Raw genomic sequence first — 18,322 nt, 5'->3', positions numbered from 1 at the left:
TGTAGTTATGGCAATGGAGAGCTTAAGTCCCAGGCTCCTCCAACAATGCAACATAACTATAAGACAAACATAAAAAAAAAAACATTTTAAAAACAGTTTGTTAAATAGAATTTGATTAGCTAAAAACAGAATGTAAACTTACAATTGACATTATTTGTTGGAAGATACAATCAATCAACATAGACTAGCAGATCCAGACTTTGATTTATTGCTCCGTGAATCATCAGTGAGACTTCTCAGGAACTGCTGTGGATTTCCTAGAGTTTAGGAGTGTGGGTGTGTTGAGTGGGTGAATAAGCGGGTGTTTCCTGAAACGATCCTGCTGTAGCCTAGTGTTTAAACACTTATATAATACTTCCTGCATCCCCAGCAGCAGCCCTGCTCTGGCCGTGGTTCAGTTTCAGTTTGAGGAATGCTCCTCTTGACTTGTTGCCCTGTAGTTTTCGGTACATGCGTACTCCTCCCCGCACACACAGTGTCAGCAGTGTAACTACAGAGTTGCAGAGTCATGTTGATGCACACATTCCTCCTCACCACCACCAGCAGCAGCAGCAGCAGCACCGCAGTCTCTGTAAGTCAGCCCACAGCGACTGCACATTCACACTTTTAATGTGAAGAGCTGCACATCTGCTGGTTTCCTGACATCGCGTAAAGATTCAACCAGCCGGGAGGACCTCCTGCTGTCGTGCGGAAAACTCCTCCTGCTGTCGTGCGGAAAACTCCTCCTGCTGTCGTGCGGAAAACTCCCCGGAGTGATTCCTGTGTTGTTCTCGTGTGTTACGGAGCTTAACAGCTGCTAAACTGATGCGTCTTTAGGTGAGTGAAAGTCCGTTTCATGTGCTGAGTGGACGCACCCTTTGGAGGAAAAATCAGTGTAAAACTCAAATCGTGTTGTTGTGTGTGTGTGTGTGTGGGGGTCCTTCGGTAGCCCTCGTGACTTTGTTGTGCTACTTCTCACACTAACAGCAGTGTTTTTGTACACGATATCCTGCGCTAATGTAGCCGGTAGTTTATACTTCTGTTGTCGACCATTCAGTTTGTTTCCTCGGCAGTGCGCAGACTCGTAAAGAGGAATTGAAACTTTGCAGGTTGTGTTTTGTTCATGGTTTGTCATTCATATAATGACACACATACTTGTCAAAAATCCTCATTGACAAAACGCTTTAAATTGCCGAAACGACTAGTCATTTTATCTAAAGCTCGATAACAGAAAATGGATACTGACTGGTTCCTTCTACTCATATGTGACACTCTGCTTTTCCCTCCATTACCATCACTGGAAATGTGATCTTGGGGTTTTTTTGTGCTGGAAACAAAACAAGATTTTCTTTCAGGAAACCAGCAGGCTTCTGGCTTTTTATAGACAAACCTATTCATGAACTAATTTATAAAAAAAATAAAGCTGGTTGCAACCCTAGGAGGATGCAATAACGACTTGCATTGCTTTAACACACCAACAAAGTGGAGATAATGATTCATTAGAGCCAGGGGTGCCATCTGGTTTGAATAACTAGCAACCTGAAACACAAAAAGATTGAAATGACTATATTTAAGACAATGAAAGGCGGATAATGATCATTTAAAAAACCATGAATGTACAAAATGTAAAAACAGCCTACAATCTAAACACTGCTGTAAAACACAACATTATTCAGCATAAAAAGAGGATGAAATAGCCTATCTATAAATAAACTACAGCCAACTAAACATTTATTCAAAATAACAATTAGTAAACATCCAGTAACTAACTGATTCTTGCTTCTTCTGGTATAGTAAACCTATCTTTGAGCTGTCAACTGACGTAACAAGTATTACACTTTTGTCAACCAGGGTCAATGGAATGTTGGTGACATAAAGTGTGCAAGCAAGATGGCGCCGAGGATGGCTGCCGTGTCTCGAGCTCCTCAACAACTCCACATCTTAGTGTTTTTATTGTTTTACTTTGTTGGTTGTTTTTAACTTTTTTTGCAACATGCAAACCGCCCAAGCGAGCCCTATCATCCAATATGATAGAGAACAACTTTTACACATCAGGTCGCTGGTGGACAGCAATAATCCACGACGACCTGCAAACAATGGAGAGTCTCCGTGTTTACCTGCTGGAGCTCTACCTGTGGAGCGCAGGAGGAAGAGACCACGAGGTTCCCGGGCCGGGGTCCTGGTCAGGCTGAGGAAACGTGAAAACAGGCCTCCTCTACCGAGTTTACTTCTGGCAAATGTCCAATCCCTGGATAATAAGCTGGACGAACTCCGTAGCAGGGTGGCATTTCAACGGGACATTAAGACCTGTAATGTTTTGGTTTTCACGGAGACTTGGCTCGACCCCACGATACCGGACGCCGCCATTGCTCCACACGGATTCTCCATTCATCGCCAGGACCGGACAATAAACTCAGGGAAGAGCAAGGGAGGAGGTGTCTGCTTCATGATCAACAACAACTGGTGCTCAGATGTGGAGATCATTTCTTCGGACTGTTCTCCCAGCCTAGAGCACATCATGATCGGATGCCGGCCTTTTTATCTGCCGAGGGAGTTCACATCTGTTGTTCTAACAGCAGTGTATGTTCCGCCGCACGCTGACAACAACACAGCGCTGGAGGAGCTGTATGGGATTATCGACAGGACAGAGACTTCACGGCCAGAGGCCGCATTTATTGTGGCCGGGGATTTTAACAGAGCCAACATGAAGAAAGTCCTGCCGAAATACTATCAGCACGTCAGCTGCCCCACGCGCGGTGGAAATACACTGGACCATGTTTACACTCCTTTCCGGCATGGATATAAAGCCCTCCCCCGCCCCCCCTTCGGCAAGTCAGACCACATATCTCTTCTTCTGCTCCCTGTTTACCGGCAGAGACTGAAGAGGGACCGACCTGTGACAAGGACAGTGCAGCGTTGGTCCGAGCAGTCTGACTCTGCTCTCCGCCACTGCTTTGGCATCACGGAGTGGTGTGTGTTTGAGGAGGACGATATAAACACACACACTGACGCGGTCATTTGCTACATCGGCAAATGCATCGATGACGTCGTGCCGCGGATTACTGTACGGACATTCCCAAATGAGAAGCCCTGGATAAACGGCGAGGTCCGAGCTAAACTTAAAGCACGGGCCATCGCGCACAGCGGCGGTGATTTGGATGAGTACAGGAATTCCAGGTATGCACTCCGGAGAGCTATTAGCAGTGCGAAAAGACAATACAGGGACAAGGTGGAGTCGAACTACAAGGGCTCCAACGCCAGAAATATGTGGTCTGGACTAAAAACAATAACAGACTACAAAAGGACAACGAGTGGTGCTGAGGAAGTGTCTGCATCTCTCCCAGATGAACTGAACACATTTTATGCACGCTTTGAGAAGCCCCCGGCTGTGGAGGCACCAAAGGCCCAGGATCCCTGCTCACTGGTTTTAACCAGTGCAGATGTGTGTAGATCTCTGAAAAGAATCAACACACACAGGGCTCCAGGACCTGATGGTATCCCTGGCCGTGCTCTCAAGGTGTGTGCAGTTCAGCTGGCAGATGTGTTCACAGACATTTTCAATAGGTCACTGCTCCAGTCTGTAGTCCCCACATGCTTTAAAGAGTCCATCATTGTCCCTGTCCCCAAAAAGACAAAACCCATCTGCCTCAATGACTACCGCCCAGTTGCACTCACCTCCATCATCATGAAGTGCTTTGAGCGGTTAGTCAAAACTTTTATCACCTCCTCCCTCCCTGACTCACTGGACCCCCTGCAGTTTGCCTACAGAGCAAACAGGTCCACGGATGATGCCATCTCCCTCACCCTCCACACTGCCCTCTCCCACCTGGACCAGAGGAACACTTATGTGAGAATGCTGTTCATTGACTACAGTTCAGCATTCAACACCATTGTGCCCTCCAAGCTCATCATTAAGCTCAGGGACCTTGGGCTCAACAGCGCCCTCTGTGACTGGATCATGAGCTTCCTGACGGGCAGATCCCAGGCAGTGCGGATGGGGAACATCACATCCTCCACCTTGACCCTCAACACCGGAGCCCCTCAGGGTTGTGTGCTCAGCCCTCTCCTCTACTCCCTGTTCACGCACGACTGCGTGGCCACACACAGCTCCAACACCATCATCAAGTTTGCTGACGACACGACCGTCATCGGCCTGATCACAGACGGCGACGAGACGGCGTACAGAGAGGAGGTCAGAGCACTGACATCTTGGTGCCAGGACAACAACCTCCATCTCAACGTCAGCAAAACAAAGGAGCTGATTGTGGACTACAGGAAGAGGCAGAGAGAAGCACACACACCCATCACCATCGACGGGACTCCAGTGGAGAGAGTCAGCAGCTTCAGGTTCCTCGGGGTTAACATCAGTGAGGACCTGACATGGACACATCACACCAGGGTCATATCCAAGACGGCTCGACAGCGGCTCTTCTTCCTCCGCAGGCTGCGGAAGTTCAACATGGACTCCAGGATACTCTGCAACTTCTACAGGTGCACCATCGAGAGTATCCTGACTGGCTGCATCACCGCCTGGTATGGCAGTTGCACCGCCCTCAACCGTAAGACTCTACAGAGGGTGGTGAAAACTGCTCAGCACATCACCAGGACGGAGTTGCCATCCATGGAGGACCTCTACACCCAGCGGTGTAGGAAGAAGGCCGGTAGGATATTAAAGGACCCCCATCACCCCAGCAACAATCTGTTCTGTCTGCTGCCGTCTGGCAGACGGTACCGCAGCATCCGGACCAAGACCACCAGACTCAGAGACAGTTTCATACCACAGGCTATAAGACTACTGAACTCCTGAGCTGTGTGAATGTCTACTCACATCTGTTTATAGTACACACATACATATATATTATACACATCTGCCATACATATCTGTTTATAGTACACATATCTATATATTATACATATCTGTTTATAGTACACATATCTATATATTATACATATCTGCCATATACATCTGTTATACATAATATATGCATCTGTCCATACCTCCTCATTCAACAGTGTAAAGTATTTAAATACTCTCAATGTATTCCACATATATATATTTCACCTCCTCAAATCTGTATTGTTGATATTGTAAATATTCTTCTCTCTTTTTTACTATTTTATTTATCTTTTGCACCATGTATGTTGAGTTGTTGGAGGAGCACGCGACATAAGATTTTCATTGCCAACATATACGTTGTATCTGCTGTGCATATGACAAATAAAAACCTTGAAACCTTGAAACCTTGAAACCTAATGAATTTAACATCAATCCTTTATTTTGTGTCAATATATTACAATACAAAAAGTAACATTTTCTTTCTTTGTGCAGTTACTGTATATTAGGTGTTTCTGATATGGTGTGTTTATGGTCAGGAGGAAGAATTGGACAGTTGTATGTCTTATTATTATATATTGTTACAGTATTTAGTGTGCATCCCTTAACTGAAGTATCTAACCATTGCATTTCTTCAGAGGCTTTTTAAAAATAATTGAATTCCAGAAAACACCAATATCTATATCATTCAATATCCCTTAAATATGTCATATAAAAAACCCCACTTATTTCAGAGTGAAAGAGACGTGTCATGTTATCAGAAACCTTTTACCCCATTGAAAAGATGACAAGGCAGAAGAGCTTGTGGCACTTCTCTTACAAAACTGAAAATGCTTGGTCAATACAGCTCAGCACTTCTTTTGGAAAACATATTTTCAAAGGTTAAGTAAGAGTGTCCTCACTTCCTATACAAAGTCCTGCATGTTGGACGTTCAGGTCAAAGCTGACTGCACATGCTGACGTGTTCCCAAACCGCTGTGCTCTCCGGTCCACCATCTGCCAACAGAAATAGTCTGTAAATGGTTAACTCTCCCCGTCTTTTGTTTCTTATTAAAATGTTGCACTGAGCCAGGCCTGTGATATATGAATAACAAACAGCCTTGATGCCAACAACACATATTTAATTCTGCTATAACTCACAGATTTCACCTGATGAACACCACATTCTGATTTCATTTAACAGGATCAAGGATCAGTTAAGCGCCTCGTGTCGCCACGGTCTTCTTTTTGATGAGCTAATTTAAGAACACCAATCAGTACTACCACCTGTGGTGCCAACAGTCAGGACATTAGGTCACACAAACATTGATAGTTCATAGAAATCAATAAACTTCTCCAAACTAACCACTGTGTTCCTGCAGGCTTAAGCAATGCTTCATATAGTAGCCAGGCCCTGTGCACAGTGTTTACGCAGTAATTCTGTTAACCCCCTTAAAGCCTGATCCGGTGAGCTGGACAGGCTGATATATCCAGGCACAATGGCCCTTTATGGAAACTGAGCTCTACTGTATTAATGTTGCTTTTAACTCTACCTGAAGGCTAAATCTAAATCTTCAGTCATTTCACCCCTGTCATGTCTCTCCTATCCTACTTTGTTTTTTCTTCGCTCACTGTACAGTAGATTGGCCTCAAGAGCTCCCTCTTTCTGCATCACTCTCCCTCTCTGTTCTGTCTAACACTTTTGGTCATATGACCAGCAAAAAGGGCTGACTGACTGTAGAGTTAGAGGCGAGGGAACAGACTGTACTGCGCAACTCTGCAAAGCTGCACTCCAAGAGCACATACTGGCAATAACATCCTTGTGCTTTTCTCAGTAAAACACCATATCTGATCGATGCTGGTGATACAGAAAACAATAACAAATGATCAGTTATAAAATGAACATTAAACTGTCACTTTGCTGTGGCTCTAAAACGATCACTAGTAGGATCTGTTTGTTTCTTTGTCATTCTCTAAAAAGATCAACTGTTGTTATTGATTATAACAGTTTCTAATGCAATCAACAGGCAGCATAGGAGAAGGCTTTTCTTGCTGTCCAACTCCGGAGCTGATTTGTTCGACCTCTAGCCGTAGCAGCGAATGACACTCTGAGGAATGCAGATATTTCATGTTTGCTGGATATACACTGGGTTTGCAGTGTCTTCAAATACTTGCTCCTGACTGACTTCCAGCATGGCATTCTGCCTCTTGTACTGTTGTACAGCAATATGATCTCTTGACTTCGACCACCAGTGTTTTTCGCGTGCGTTCTTTTTATTGCGTTTATTGAGTATTTAGAAACAAATTGCTAAGGAAAACGCACTACAAGTTGGACTTTCTATCGTGGAATTTGTTGGCAAGTTTTAAAGCATTGCAATTTAATATAATTCAAAATGTCAAACTTACAAAGTATAAATCGTTTTTAAAAAAGAAGCAAGAAATCTGAGAGCTATTTGTCTGGATCACTAATAAGCTATAATATGTAACCATGATCTGGATATTACATAGTGGGTTTACATGCTTGTTTGTTATAGGAATTTCTCCAAAATGTAAAGGTGTAATTGACAACACTGATATCATTTTCTCCCCCTCCCCCACTTTTAATTAGTCAAAACACCCTGGTTGCTATTTTGATGCACAACCTGTATATTTCTTGGACAGTGTTGGTGTCGATTCCAAGTCAGCTAGCTAGCAAACTTAATCTTTAGCGTACTAGTCGAAAAGAAAACTTGCCCCTTCCGTGTGGCAATTTAGCCATTCAACTCCTTCAGCTGTCTGCAACGTAAACAGAAAAAACCTATATTCACCCTGGTCTTGCTTCTCCTTTTTGTTTTGTGAGAACTAAAGGATTGGAAACGAGTGGAGTGGAGTGGAGTGGAGCGAGGTGCTTACCTCCAAACTAAGCATTTTCTTTTTTGTATTTTTCACACTAACTGGCTACCACAAAGACTCTTGATTGCTGAGGACTTACAGATCCTTATGTTGTTATGCTGTTGGCTCATAATCTTTGTAAGCAACGCTATTGGTGGCAACCATACTTTTTAAATCTTACAAAGAAATTAACAAAACAATAATGTAGGTCTTAAATTACCTAAAATAATATTAGGTCATAATAAAAAGTTGTTAAAAAGAAAATTGTATAGGTTATCTGATATTGCGTTCACATAACATTTCTAATGTCCTATTATGTCGTTACTTTATTATCATTACGAGTCAAATAACATTATCTTAAAATGTCTAAAATAGGGCTGGACGATTAATTGTATTTGCGATAATATCGCGATATGACAAAACAAGATTTTCCAACCGCAAAGGCTGCGATTTGACTGGTCACGTGATCTGGTCACGTGACTTGCGAGCGAGCCGAGCCGAGCGAAGCCGAGCAGGCAGGGAAAGAAGTCAACGCTGCGCTTGAACCTATTGCACGATGGCCTCAGGCTCGTCCGAAGAGTGCACGGCTGGAAGTTTGGTACCAAAGAGGGGCGGCACGTCAGTTGTGTGGAATTATTTTGGCTTTAAAAAGGAAGATGCTGCTCAACGTCAGGTATTGTGCAGAACGTGCCTCGCTACTGTTGCTACCTCACGAGGTTCACGATTGTAATCACGGTTGATTTATTGCTTGTGTTTGTTGAAAAATACATGAGAAGAGGACCTTGAAAAAATAATCGCATATTAAATCGCAATTGCAATATTGAGGGAAAAAAATGGCAATTAGATTATTTTCCAAAATCGTTCAGCCCTAGTCTAAAACAGCCTCAATTATTTCTGGGAAAATATATGGTCAACAAAAGTAGTTGTCATGACAGTTCTATTAATAACTAATCAGAAATCTTTATCAGAAATCCTACCGGTCTTTGTAACACATTCTTTATTTACCTTTTTTTATTTAATGCTTATCAAGAACAAAGTATAACCCCTTGAGATGTAATCAGAAATAAGATAAGGGGGTGTTTGGAAACCTCCTGAGTGTTTGTATAATTTTAATTCAATGCTCTCCTATTACGCCAGAGACCGATAACTGTTATCAGCGAGTTATTTTCTTGACATTTATTAAGATAAACAGTCAAACAGGTTTCAGTTTGACATCACCAGCGTGCTGTGATGAATAGGAGTGGTTTCTTTTCTTCTTTGCTTCAGAAAGTGAGTAGAAGTACACAGTAAATGTGATTTAAGGAAATGTTGTAGTGGTTAATCAGTTTCTTGTGTCTGGCAGGAATTCATTCATACCGTGTGTTTCTTTAAATAGTGTGAATGTGTGTTCTGGATATGGCTGCCGTCTGCAGTCACTCCTCTGTGACTCACACACTTTGACTCTTTTTGAAGTCTTCTGTTTGGCTAAGATCTTTGAAGAAAGGAAGCAGAAGAGTTTGATTTGGTCCTGATTAACAAATTATCAAGTTTGTTTTTGAAGGGCTGATCCAGCTTTTTCAAGTACTGTGAACTGAAGCTGAAACTGAAAAAAAGGAAATGTGTTTCCATCAGCGATCAATCTGCAAACGATTTTTCTTCTGCTTTAATCATTTGACCATAAGGTTCCTAAACTATTGACCATCACATTGTCTTAGAGCATGAGGTGGCTTCTTCAATTGTCTTGTTTTGTCTAACTCCACTTACTAAGACCAGGAAAAACAGGATGTTTGATAACAACAAAAGTTTTTTGCCTAAAAGAGAAAAGGTTAAATGGAAAACCGTACCTCTTACTGTATGTCTTGTATGTTACCTTAGGAATTGTTTTATTTATTTACTGAGGATATGTTTTTCAAAATAAACCATACTAAAAACAGAAAGACCACTTCCCTGGGCACGGAGCTGTGGCTGAAAGCAGAATCTTTCTTATCTATTTTAGCTGCAAGGAAGTGCAACCTTGAGTGTGTGACGCTCGCACACCCACACACGAGGGGGAAACGTCTGATTCTCATTAGATTTTTGGTTGCATTAGCTGTTTCGAAAACCACTAAATGTTTCTAATTGTACTCAACTTAATCTGTTTTTCCTTTTTTTGCAGGTTAAGCAACACAACAGAAGTCTTTGCCACGATTCATTGGATTGTGCAGTTACACACATTTGCCAACCACTTCCCCTTTTTTCACGTGGACCGGTAAATTGCAGAGGAATCTCTGAAATGTCAGAATGGATAACTTTCAAAAGACTGAATCCTGTAAAATCTGGACCTACAGCGATTTAACGATCATGGTCTGACCTGTACTTTGGGAACTCTCTGATCTTGTCTCAAAGGCTCAGTCAGTCATGTTGGAGCCTGGATCTGTGGACGAGGCAGTATTATGTGGTTCACTATCAGTCTGCAAGTTTATTTACCCGCCGTATTTGTGCAGAGAAACATTTAAGCTGAATGTATTTTATGTGGCAACAGATTTTTTCTCTGGACTTCTTTCTCTACCTGCTGGCTGTTTCCGAGATCACCAATGGATAGTACCGGTGCCTAATTATTGGGAAATGTCTACAAACTGAATAAACTTATATAAACTTGTGTTATATTTGATGCAAAATGGAGGAACAAATTGCATCAGCTCGTCGGAGCCTTCCCAAAGGAATTTCCCTATTTGAAAGTCAGACCCCAATGGGATAAGAACTAAAAACTGAACAGCTTATTACTCAGAAACATTTGGACTACCTCTCTCCAAGAATGCATTGCCCCATGAGGAAGAAACGGCCCACACGGGACTCTGATTTCTCGGCCATCGCCGTCCCCTCGATGCATGGGTCAGGATATCTTGACTACACGGTCGAAACCCATGCCTCAAGGTCTCTCGAGGTCATGGAGGAATTCAGACGGCAGGAGATGCTGTGTGACCTTGTGCTGCATGTAACATACAAGGAAAGGACGGTGGACTTCAAGGTGAGACCACCTTTAAATTAAATGTAATTCATGCCATATTATCAGATTTTTAAAAAAACATTTTCTGGTGAAATTCCAAAAAAGATTTGAATAGACACACTGTTAGGTCTTTGAGGAGATCAGGTGCACTTTGGATCCTTCAGGTGTAATGTGATTATTTGACCCTGTGAAAGGCCTATTGCATGAGTGGAATGTGATCTCAACAGGGAAAACATTTTAGTTTCCTTAAAAAAGAATCCAAGTTTGGGCAGAATTAAAATGTGTTTTTTTTAGATGACCCTTTCAAATGACATCATTTTAAATACATACTTACTAAGGTAAGACATTTTAATTTGCAGAAACCCTAAAATGTGGCTTTATTTCTTAGGATGACTTGTACTTTTACCTGTTTATTTGATCCATGCGTTGAATTTTGACTGTTGTGGTCAAGAATTGTACTGCCACAGTAGTAATAATGGAGCCCTGACACTGACTTCATGTAGTAAGACCTTGTCAAAAAGTCCAAACATCTGACCATATCAATAAATAGTTGTGAGGTTACTGTTTAGTCCACTGCCTGCAACATGCAGTATAGTGTCTAACCCTTCACATTATACAAGTTAAAGTTATTTAACAAGTGAATGCAATGTTCCTGTTGAACCTAATACAAATATTTTCCCCCAGGTTCACAGGGTGGTGCTGGCCTCCTGTAGTCCATACTTCAGAGCCATGTTCACCAGCAGCTTCAAAGAGTGTCGTGCCTCTGAGGTCACTCTGCGCGATGTCTGCCCCCAGGTGGTGGGAAGACTTATTGACTTTGCCTACACCTCCCACATCACAGTGGGAGAGAAGTGCGTGTTGCACGTTCTCATGGCTGCTATGAGGTAAACATACAGAATCCAAAAGCAGTGTTGATTTTTTTTGCATTAACCAATTAGTTGCATCTAAAAACATTTGGGAATACACAAGGCGTAAAGTAATTTGCCTTTTCTGATGTTTTCTACAAGGTATCAGATGGAGGACGTGGCCAAGGCATGCTGCGATTTCCTCACTAAGCACCTGGAGCCTGCTAATGTCATCGGCATCGCCCGCTTCGCTGAGGAGATCGGCTGCTCAGAGCTGCAGCAGCGGAGTCGAGAATATATCAACACGCACTTCAACGAGGTGAGACGCCAGTACAGAAAGTGCAAACACATGTTACACTTTGAAATAAAGCCAAGCCAGGTTTTTTTTATGAATGCTTAATTTTTTGTCATTTGAGGAAACATGTACTATTTATTAATCGTAGTGTATGTGAAAAAATGAAGCCTCTAACACACTCCTGCCATTGTTGTTCTTGTGAGCCAAAGCCCCTGACAGACATACGGTCAGCCGCAAAGCTGTAGCACTTTCATTGTGTCCTCAGGTCACACAGATGAGGATTGTCTTAATGTAAACAGTAACGTATCAGGCAATAAGTCACCAAAGAAGGTTTAGAGATTTACAGATTATACCATTTTTTGTGCAAAGTTAATTAGTCACGCCATATCATCGGCACATCCTATTGGTCTGCTTTATATCTTGCTGATCTCATGTGTTTTTGATAACTGTGGGAACAGTGCAGTCACCAGTTGTCATGGCAAAGAAATCAGTTGCATCACAGCAACAGTACTTTATGCTTACTTTTTGCCAGAACATTGCAATTTTTTTTATCTCCCTATGTAAGCGTGTGAATGCTACATCTGTCTCTTCTACGCCTACCTACCAGCTCACAATAATCCTTGAATAATACTAACTTTGCATAAGAAAATCTAGTTCAGTAGTCAAATCCCTCCATGTGACCGTGCTCTTGTGTCCTAGGTGACGAAAGAAGATGAGTTCTTCAGCCTCTCTCACTGCCAGCTACTGGAGCTCATCAGCCAGGACAGCCTCAAGGTGCTCTGCGAGTCTGAGGTGTGTGGCATTGAAATACCTTATTAAAAAACCGGCAGAAATCTAAGAAGAATATTGCAATTATTGTATCGTTCTGCTGTAATTTCAAGGGAAACTTAGTTGTTGATATTCAAATTGCACATTTGGAATCATCATTTTTCTGTGTATTATCTCATAATATGCTGAAAAGGTTATACTTAGCACTTATCCTGTTTGTCAAAATTCTGACAGGAGTGTCTCAAGATGTAAATAACAAAGCACAGACTTTATTAACATGTCCATATTCAATCCATATCAGGTGTATAAGGCCTGCACAGACTGGGTCCGCTGGGATATGGAAAGTCGAGCCCAGTACCTGCACGCCCTCCTGAACGCTGTTCATATCTACGCACTGCCTCCTAAATTCCTAAAGAACCAACTCCTGTCCTGCCCCATCCTCAGCAAGGTAGACTACACCCTTATTTAATGTTTGGATGGTTATGGAAATTAACAGATACATGAGATTGTGCATTTTATTCATGTTCACTTAGTTACCCACTCATTTTCTCCCCTCCAGGCCAATTCCTGTAAGGACTTCCTGTCTAAAATCTTTCAGGAAATGACATTGAGGAAGCTACCTCCTGGCCCTATTCGCGGCACTCTGCTCATCTATGTGGCCGGCGGGTAATTATCTTTCTCAACTTCTTTGCTTTGGATGTGCACTATTAAGACCATAGCAACAAAGTAGTGACATATTTCCTGTAATCACGGATGGACATTTTAGCTAGGCCCATTTTCATGACAGCGTCAGACTTTGGAAGACCAAAACTGTTTTTAAGATGTTATGTTTTATTTCTTTTTTAATAGTACACTTCTTTGAGTGCAATCCTTAGACTTCAGGACATGTAGATGATGCTTCTGGAGCTTTTTTGAGTTATTTGAGGTTAATTTTATATTTCTTTTCAACTTTTTTGTCAGCAAAATCTAAATGAGAAAAATACTGGTGTAAAAGCACAGTGTAGCAAATGTGTTTATGACGGACATGTGGACAGTCGTTTTTTGTTTGCAAATTAACCAAATTGTGCAAGTACATATCTAACTTTACCATATATGCATACATGTATCAGCAAGCAGATTGAGTCGATGACCTTTCCATGTGGGTCTTTCTCTCATGTGTACTTACATCTAAAATTAAGAGAGCGTTTAAATGAACCATCTCCTCTCTGTTCAGATACCGGCAGCATTCACTGGCCTCAATGGAGGCTTATGATCCCCGGAGGAATGTGTGGCTGAGGCTGGCTGACATGGGGGCTGCATGCAGTGGTCTGGGGGCCTGTGCGCTGTTTGGACTTCTCTACACTGTAGGTTACACAGTAGTTTCATACTACCAATTAAATGTCACATTATTAAAACATTGCAGAGAGTTTTAATTTCTGAATGACAATCAAAAACATGAATATGTGCATACATATACATATCGATATGAGAAATACAAAAATAGGAAGTTTATATTTTTTGCACAATTCTGCTTACATGTAATATCTAAGACTGTAAACAGTTTACTCACTTCCTTTTTCTTGCTTTTCTTCCTCAACTTGTCGATCCTAACTGGACTTAAGTTTGCTTTGACACGTTTTTGACAAGATCTTCATAATCTCTGTTCAGGTCGGAGGCAGGAACCTGTCGCTGCAAAACAACATGGAGTCCAGCGCGCTGTGCTGCTACAACCCGATGACCAACCAGTGGAGCCAGCGAGCCTGCCTCAACATCCCAAGGAACCGGGTGGGGGTCGGCGTGGTGGACGGCTGCATCTATGCTGTCGGAGGCTCCCAGGGCTCCACACATCACAACACGGTGGAGAGGTGAGACGTGTGCGAAGATTCATTTATTTAACTAGGCTCTCGAGATGTAATTTGATTTTAATGACATCTTATTTACTAGGATGAGTGTAATGAGCACGGATTTCCTCACACATTCTTAGATTAAGTGCATTTACCTCAGTGTAAGTACGGGTAATGGCATGAGAGACATGAAATGAATAGCTGCCATTCAACCTAAAGAGCAGTCACAAAGTTTGCAGGTATTCCACTTAACCTAATTAGACAACATCACAGGCTCTTTGAAAACATGCTGAGACATTTACCAGGAATGTCGATCTGGCGGGGAATGCTTTAAATCTTTTGTTGCTGCCACCATCAAACAGGGAGAAGTTTTAATGCTCTTATAAATCAGTTTCAAATCACTTAATATCAAAAAAACTCAAGTCAAGACAAATTACAATCATACTTTAAGCTTTTTTGAAATGTGCTTCAAATGTAACATCAATCCCTTGTTGTATTGAAGGGTATGGATTTCTAAAAGATGCTGGTCACAAGAGAAATATTAGCCCTCATCAGATGGCACTTTGAAGCCTTTTCATGAATAGCTGCTAAATATAATAAAAGCTGATAAAGCTGTTGAAGTAAGATTTCAATGTGAAACGCATCAAAAGGAGATTAGAGCATTTATAGTAACAATGGTTGGCAGAAAAGTCTCTGCTCTTGAGGATGCGCCCTGAATGAATCCAATCAACCCGTAAGAGGTTCAATGGGGAGCTATACGTCCTTGTTCAGATGTGCTTTGTTGGGATAATGTATAGTCATTTATCACTGAAATTTGCCTTGCTGCATGTATTAATTTTAGGGTTCAGAGCACAGGGTCAGTGACACCACGTTGACTCAAGAAGTGACTTGCATTTAGTGCTTCTCTCAAGGGCCCTATTCCAAAACTTGCGTGTATGTGATGTAACATCAGCCGCCCTCCCATCAGCAGTTTACAGCTGCAATACACCCAGTGCTGAGAACCGATCTAACCATTAACCAGGGAACACGCACTCATTATGCAACCTGCCTCTTCATGATTCAGTCCCAACATTATGAGGTATTTTTTCAGTACTAAAAGAAATAAACAACGGTTTCTATGCTAAGCTATGACAACTTTCACCTGACTGCCTTCCCGGACTGATATACAGTAGGTTTGGTGTCAATCCTGTCACCTATCTCTAATCACAAAACCGATTAAGACTGTTTCGAAAAACCGTAATCCTACAAAAATATATGTTCAGACATGTATCTTAAAGTATATACTAATCAGCGTGTTGACCGTCTTGTCTCTGTCTGCTGGCAGTGATTTAACAACCTCTTTGGCTTCAAATAAAGCTTGTCAATAGTTGCCAAACATGGACGCCAGCTTAACCTAATCCACTTAAAGTTGACCGGCTCGTGTAGATGGAGAAGGTTGCCTTTCACAGCCACTGCCCCCTGAATGATTTAAAGTTTTGGAGCACTGATACCTGCATTTGATCATTTGTATTGACTTATATTTAACGAGTTGTAAACAAAGACTGCATTCACTCCCTGCATAACTTGTGTTTGGTTTTCAGGTGGGATCCAGAGTCTAATCGCTGGTCCTTTGTTTGCCCGATGTCGGTGGCTCGTTTGGGTGCAGGAGTGGCGGCGTGTGGGGGGGTTCTGTATGTGGTGGGGGGGTATGATGGACAAAACCGCTGGGACACTGCTGAGAAATACCAGCCCGACACCAACACCTGGCAACAACTGGCACCCATGACTACTATACGCAGTGGACTGGGTGTGTGTGTGTGTGTGTGTGTGTGTGTGTGTGTGTACTGCTGTCTTTATAAGATCCAATCTGATTGGACAAATAAGATTGTATGAGTTGATAAATGAGCTGCATATATGCTGATTTTGAAGATACTTAAGCGGTATATTATTATTATTTTCATGTTGTACAGTATTTATTATGCACGTTTTGTGGAGAATGGCAGAAAATGCAGTTTTTAGCCTCTCAATCGTGAGGATTTCCTACTTTTCTCAGTTTTATTTCATATTTACCCTGATATCTTTGGGTAAATATGAAATAATTGACTAAACAAGATATATCCTTGGACTCTGAAAATCTGGAATTCACATTTATGCACAGTTTTCTGAAGCAAACGACTATTCAATATACTGTTTCGAAATAACTACTCAACTGCAAATGAATTGATATTGAAAATAATTTAGTTGCAGCATCAGTGCGGAGCGGTATTGATCTTCTCGCTGACTGTCCACAAGAATGTGAATAAGCCACTTTCCCAAAATGTCTAACTAAGTTCCCTCTCTGTTCTTTGCAGGTCTGGTGTCTCTGAACTCCCACCTGTATGCAATAGGAGGGTATGATGGGCAGAGCCAGCTGTGTTCTATGGAGCGTTACAATATAGCAAGGAACCAATGGGAGCCCAGGTCCTCCATGCAGTACTGCCGCAGTGCACACGGAGTCACAGTGCACCAGGGACGCATCTTTGTCCTCGGTCAGTTACATCACTGTTCAAAACACAAGAGTCATTTTGAAATGTCTCTGTTATTTATACACAAGACTTGCAGTTCTGATCTTTTAGATTACGTACAGGCATGTAGAAGCGATAATAAGACAGACTTGTTAGTAATTCAATACCTCTGATTGGTAGAGTGTTAGGTCTGGAGGCTCAGTGTGGCTCAAATATCAGATCGGGATAAAATAACTGCATAGATAAATCAACTACATTTTTTTTTTTTGTATCTTTCACTACTCTTTTTCTTAGAAATAAATTGCTCCCTAATTGGTTTATTCACAGCACCATTAAACGTGTTGCTTGTGTGTTCCTGTGTGTGTCCATCCAGGAGGCTTTAACCAGAACGGCTTCCTGTCCAGTGTTGAGTGTTACTGCCCAGACAGAAATGAATGGACTTGCATAACGAACATGCCCGTCGGACGCAGCGGGATGGGCGTCGCTGTTACCATGGAGCCCTGTCCCGGCAGCCTGCCAGAACAAGAGGAGGATGAGGATGGAGCCACATGAGGATGATGAGTACGAAATCTGTTGAAGTCTCAAGTGTTGAATACAAGTGGTGCTGCTTTTCAAGAGAGAGTTAAGTGCATTCAATAAAAAAAAACATTCCAATATGAGAACTCCTCACACATCCCCGCTCTCATGGATCTCCTTTGTATCGTCCCGTGAAGTACTGCAGATGTAGATTATACAGAAACGCTGAAGAGAAAATGTTTCTACATCTGCTCGGGAAAACTGTTAGCATGACAGTGACCTCTCGATAAACAAGGTGCTACAGATGTAATCTTGGATAATGGTACTATTTAATTTAGTGTTGTTATCTCTCACCTGTTTCAATCACTTAGTGTTTTAAATGGTAAATTTAAAAAGTGAATGGCCTTCAGTGTCCTGATTTCTAAATCCTCACTCTGTGTTGTATCACTACCTCTTCTCTGTGTCTCTGTCTATTTGAGCACTTTTTCTGATGTGTTTTCATTGTTTTGTGCCAACACAGTTCCACATAAAAACTGCCATTTTTTTTATTTGGTTGATTTTGTTGTTTGTCCGTGCATTCACGATATTTAATTTTGTGTTTCTGAAAATAAAGTTAATCAAATGTGTATTTCTGCGCCATATATCTTTATCATTGTCACTCACATTACCTCACCATGTTAGCAAAGTGTCTTTACTGACCTCTTGTGATCTCACTTATTAGGATGCATCCACACAAGTGTGAAGCCCCAACATGTAACAGCACATGTGCTACCACTAGATGGTGGGATAAGTCAAAAAACAGCTGCACGGCGGTGCATAAAAATATTTCAGTTTTTTTGTTTTTGCATGTAAAAGCACCCTAAAGGAGCTCCCAGCTTACACATATCAAAGCAATACAATCTAAATCTGTCCAATCTTGACAAACAGAAACATTAATATATGTATACTTATTAATCATAATTGT

General features: G+C 41.8%; 1 protein-coding gene across 1 annotated transcript; it reads left to right on the top strand.

Annotated features, from left to right (window-relative positions):
- The first annotated feature begins 391 nt into the window (after nucleotides 1-391).
- On the top strand, nucleotides 392-17,984 carry keap1a (kelch-like ECH-associated protein 1a). Its single transcript, XM_063909272.1, has 12 exons — nucleotides 392-816; nucleotides 9,798-10,649; nucleotides 11,313-11,512; nucleotides 11,636-11,792; nucleotides 12,468-12,560; nucleotides 12,838-12,984; nucleotides 13,096-13,202; nucleotides 13,750-13,879; nucleotides 14,184-14,380; nucleotides 15,940-16,145; nucleotides 16,690-16,866; nucleotides 17,216-17,984. Exons 2-12 carry the CDS (start codon nucleotides 10,437-10,439, stop codon nucleotides 17,392-17,394), a joined length of 1,806 nt encoding a protein of 601 aa, XP_063765342.1. The 5' UTR covers nucleotides 392-816; nucleotides 9,798-10,436; the 3' UTR covers nucleotides 17,395-17,984.
- The last annotated feature ends 338 nt before the right edge of the window (nucleotides 17,985-18,322 follow it).

Source organism: Eleginops maclovinus, chromosome 19 (assembly GCF_036324505.1).
Source record: "Eleginops maclovinus isolate JMC-PN-2008 ecotype Puerto Natales chromosome 19, JC_Emac_rtc_rv5, whole genome shotgun sequence".
In the NCBI taxonomy this organism is placed as follows: Eukaryota; Metazoa; Chordata; class Actinopteri; order Perciformes; family Eleginopidae; genus Eleginops; species Eleginops maclovinus.
This window is presented reverse-complemented; position numbering and strand designations above follow the sequence as displayed.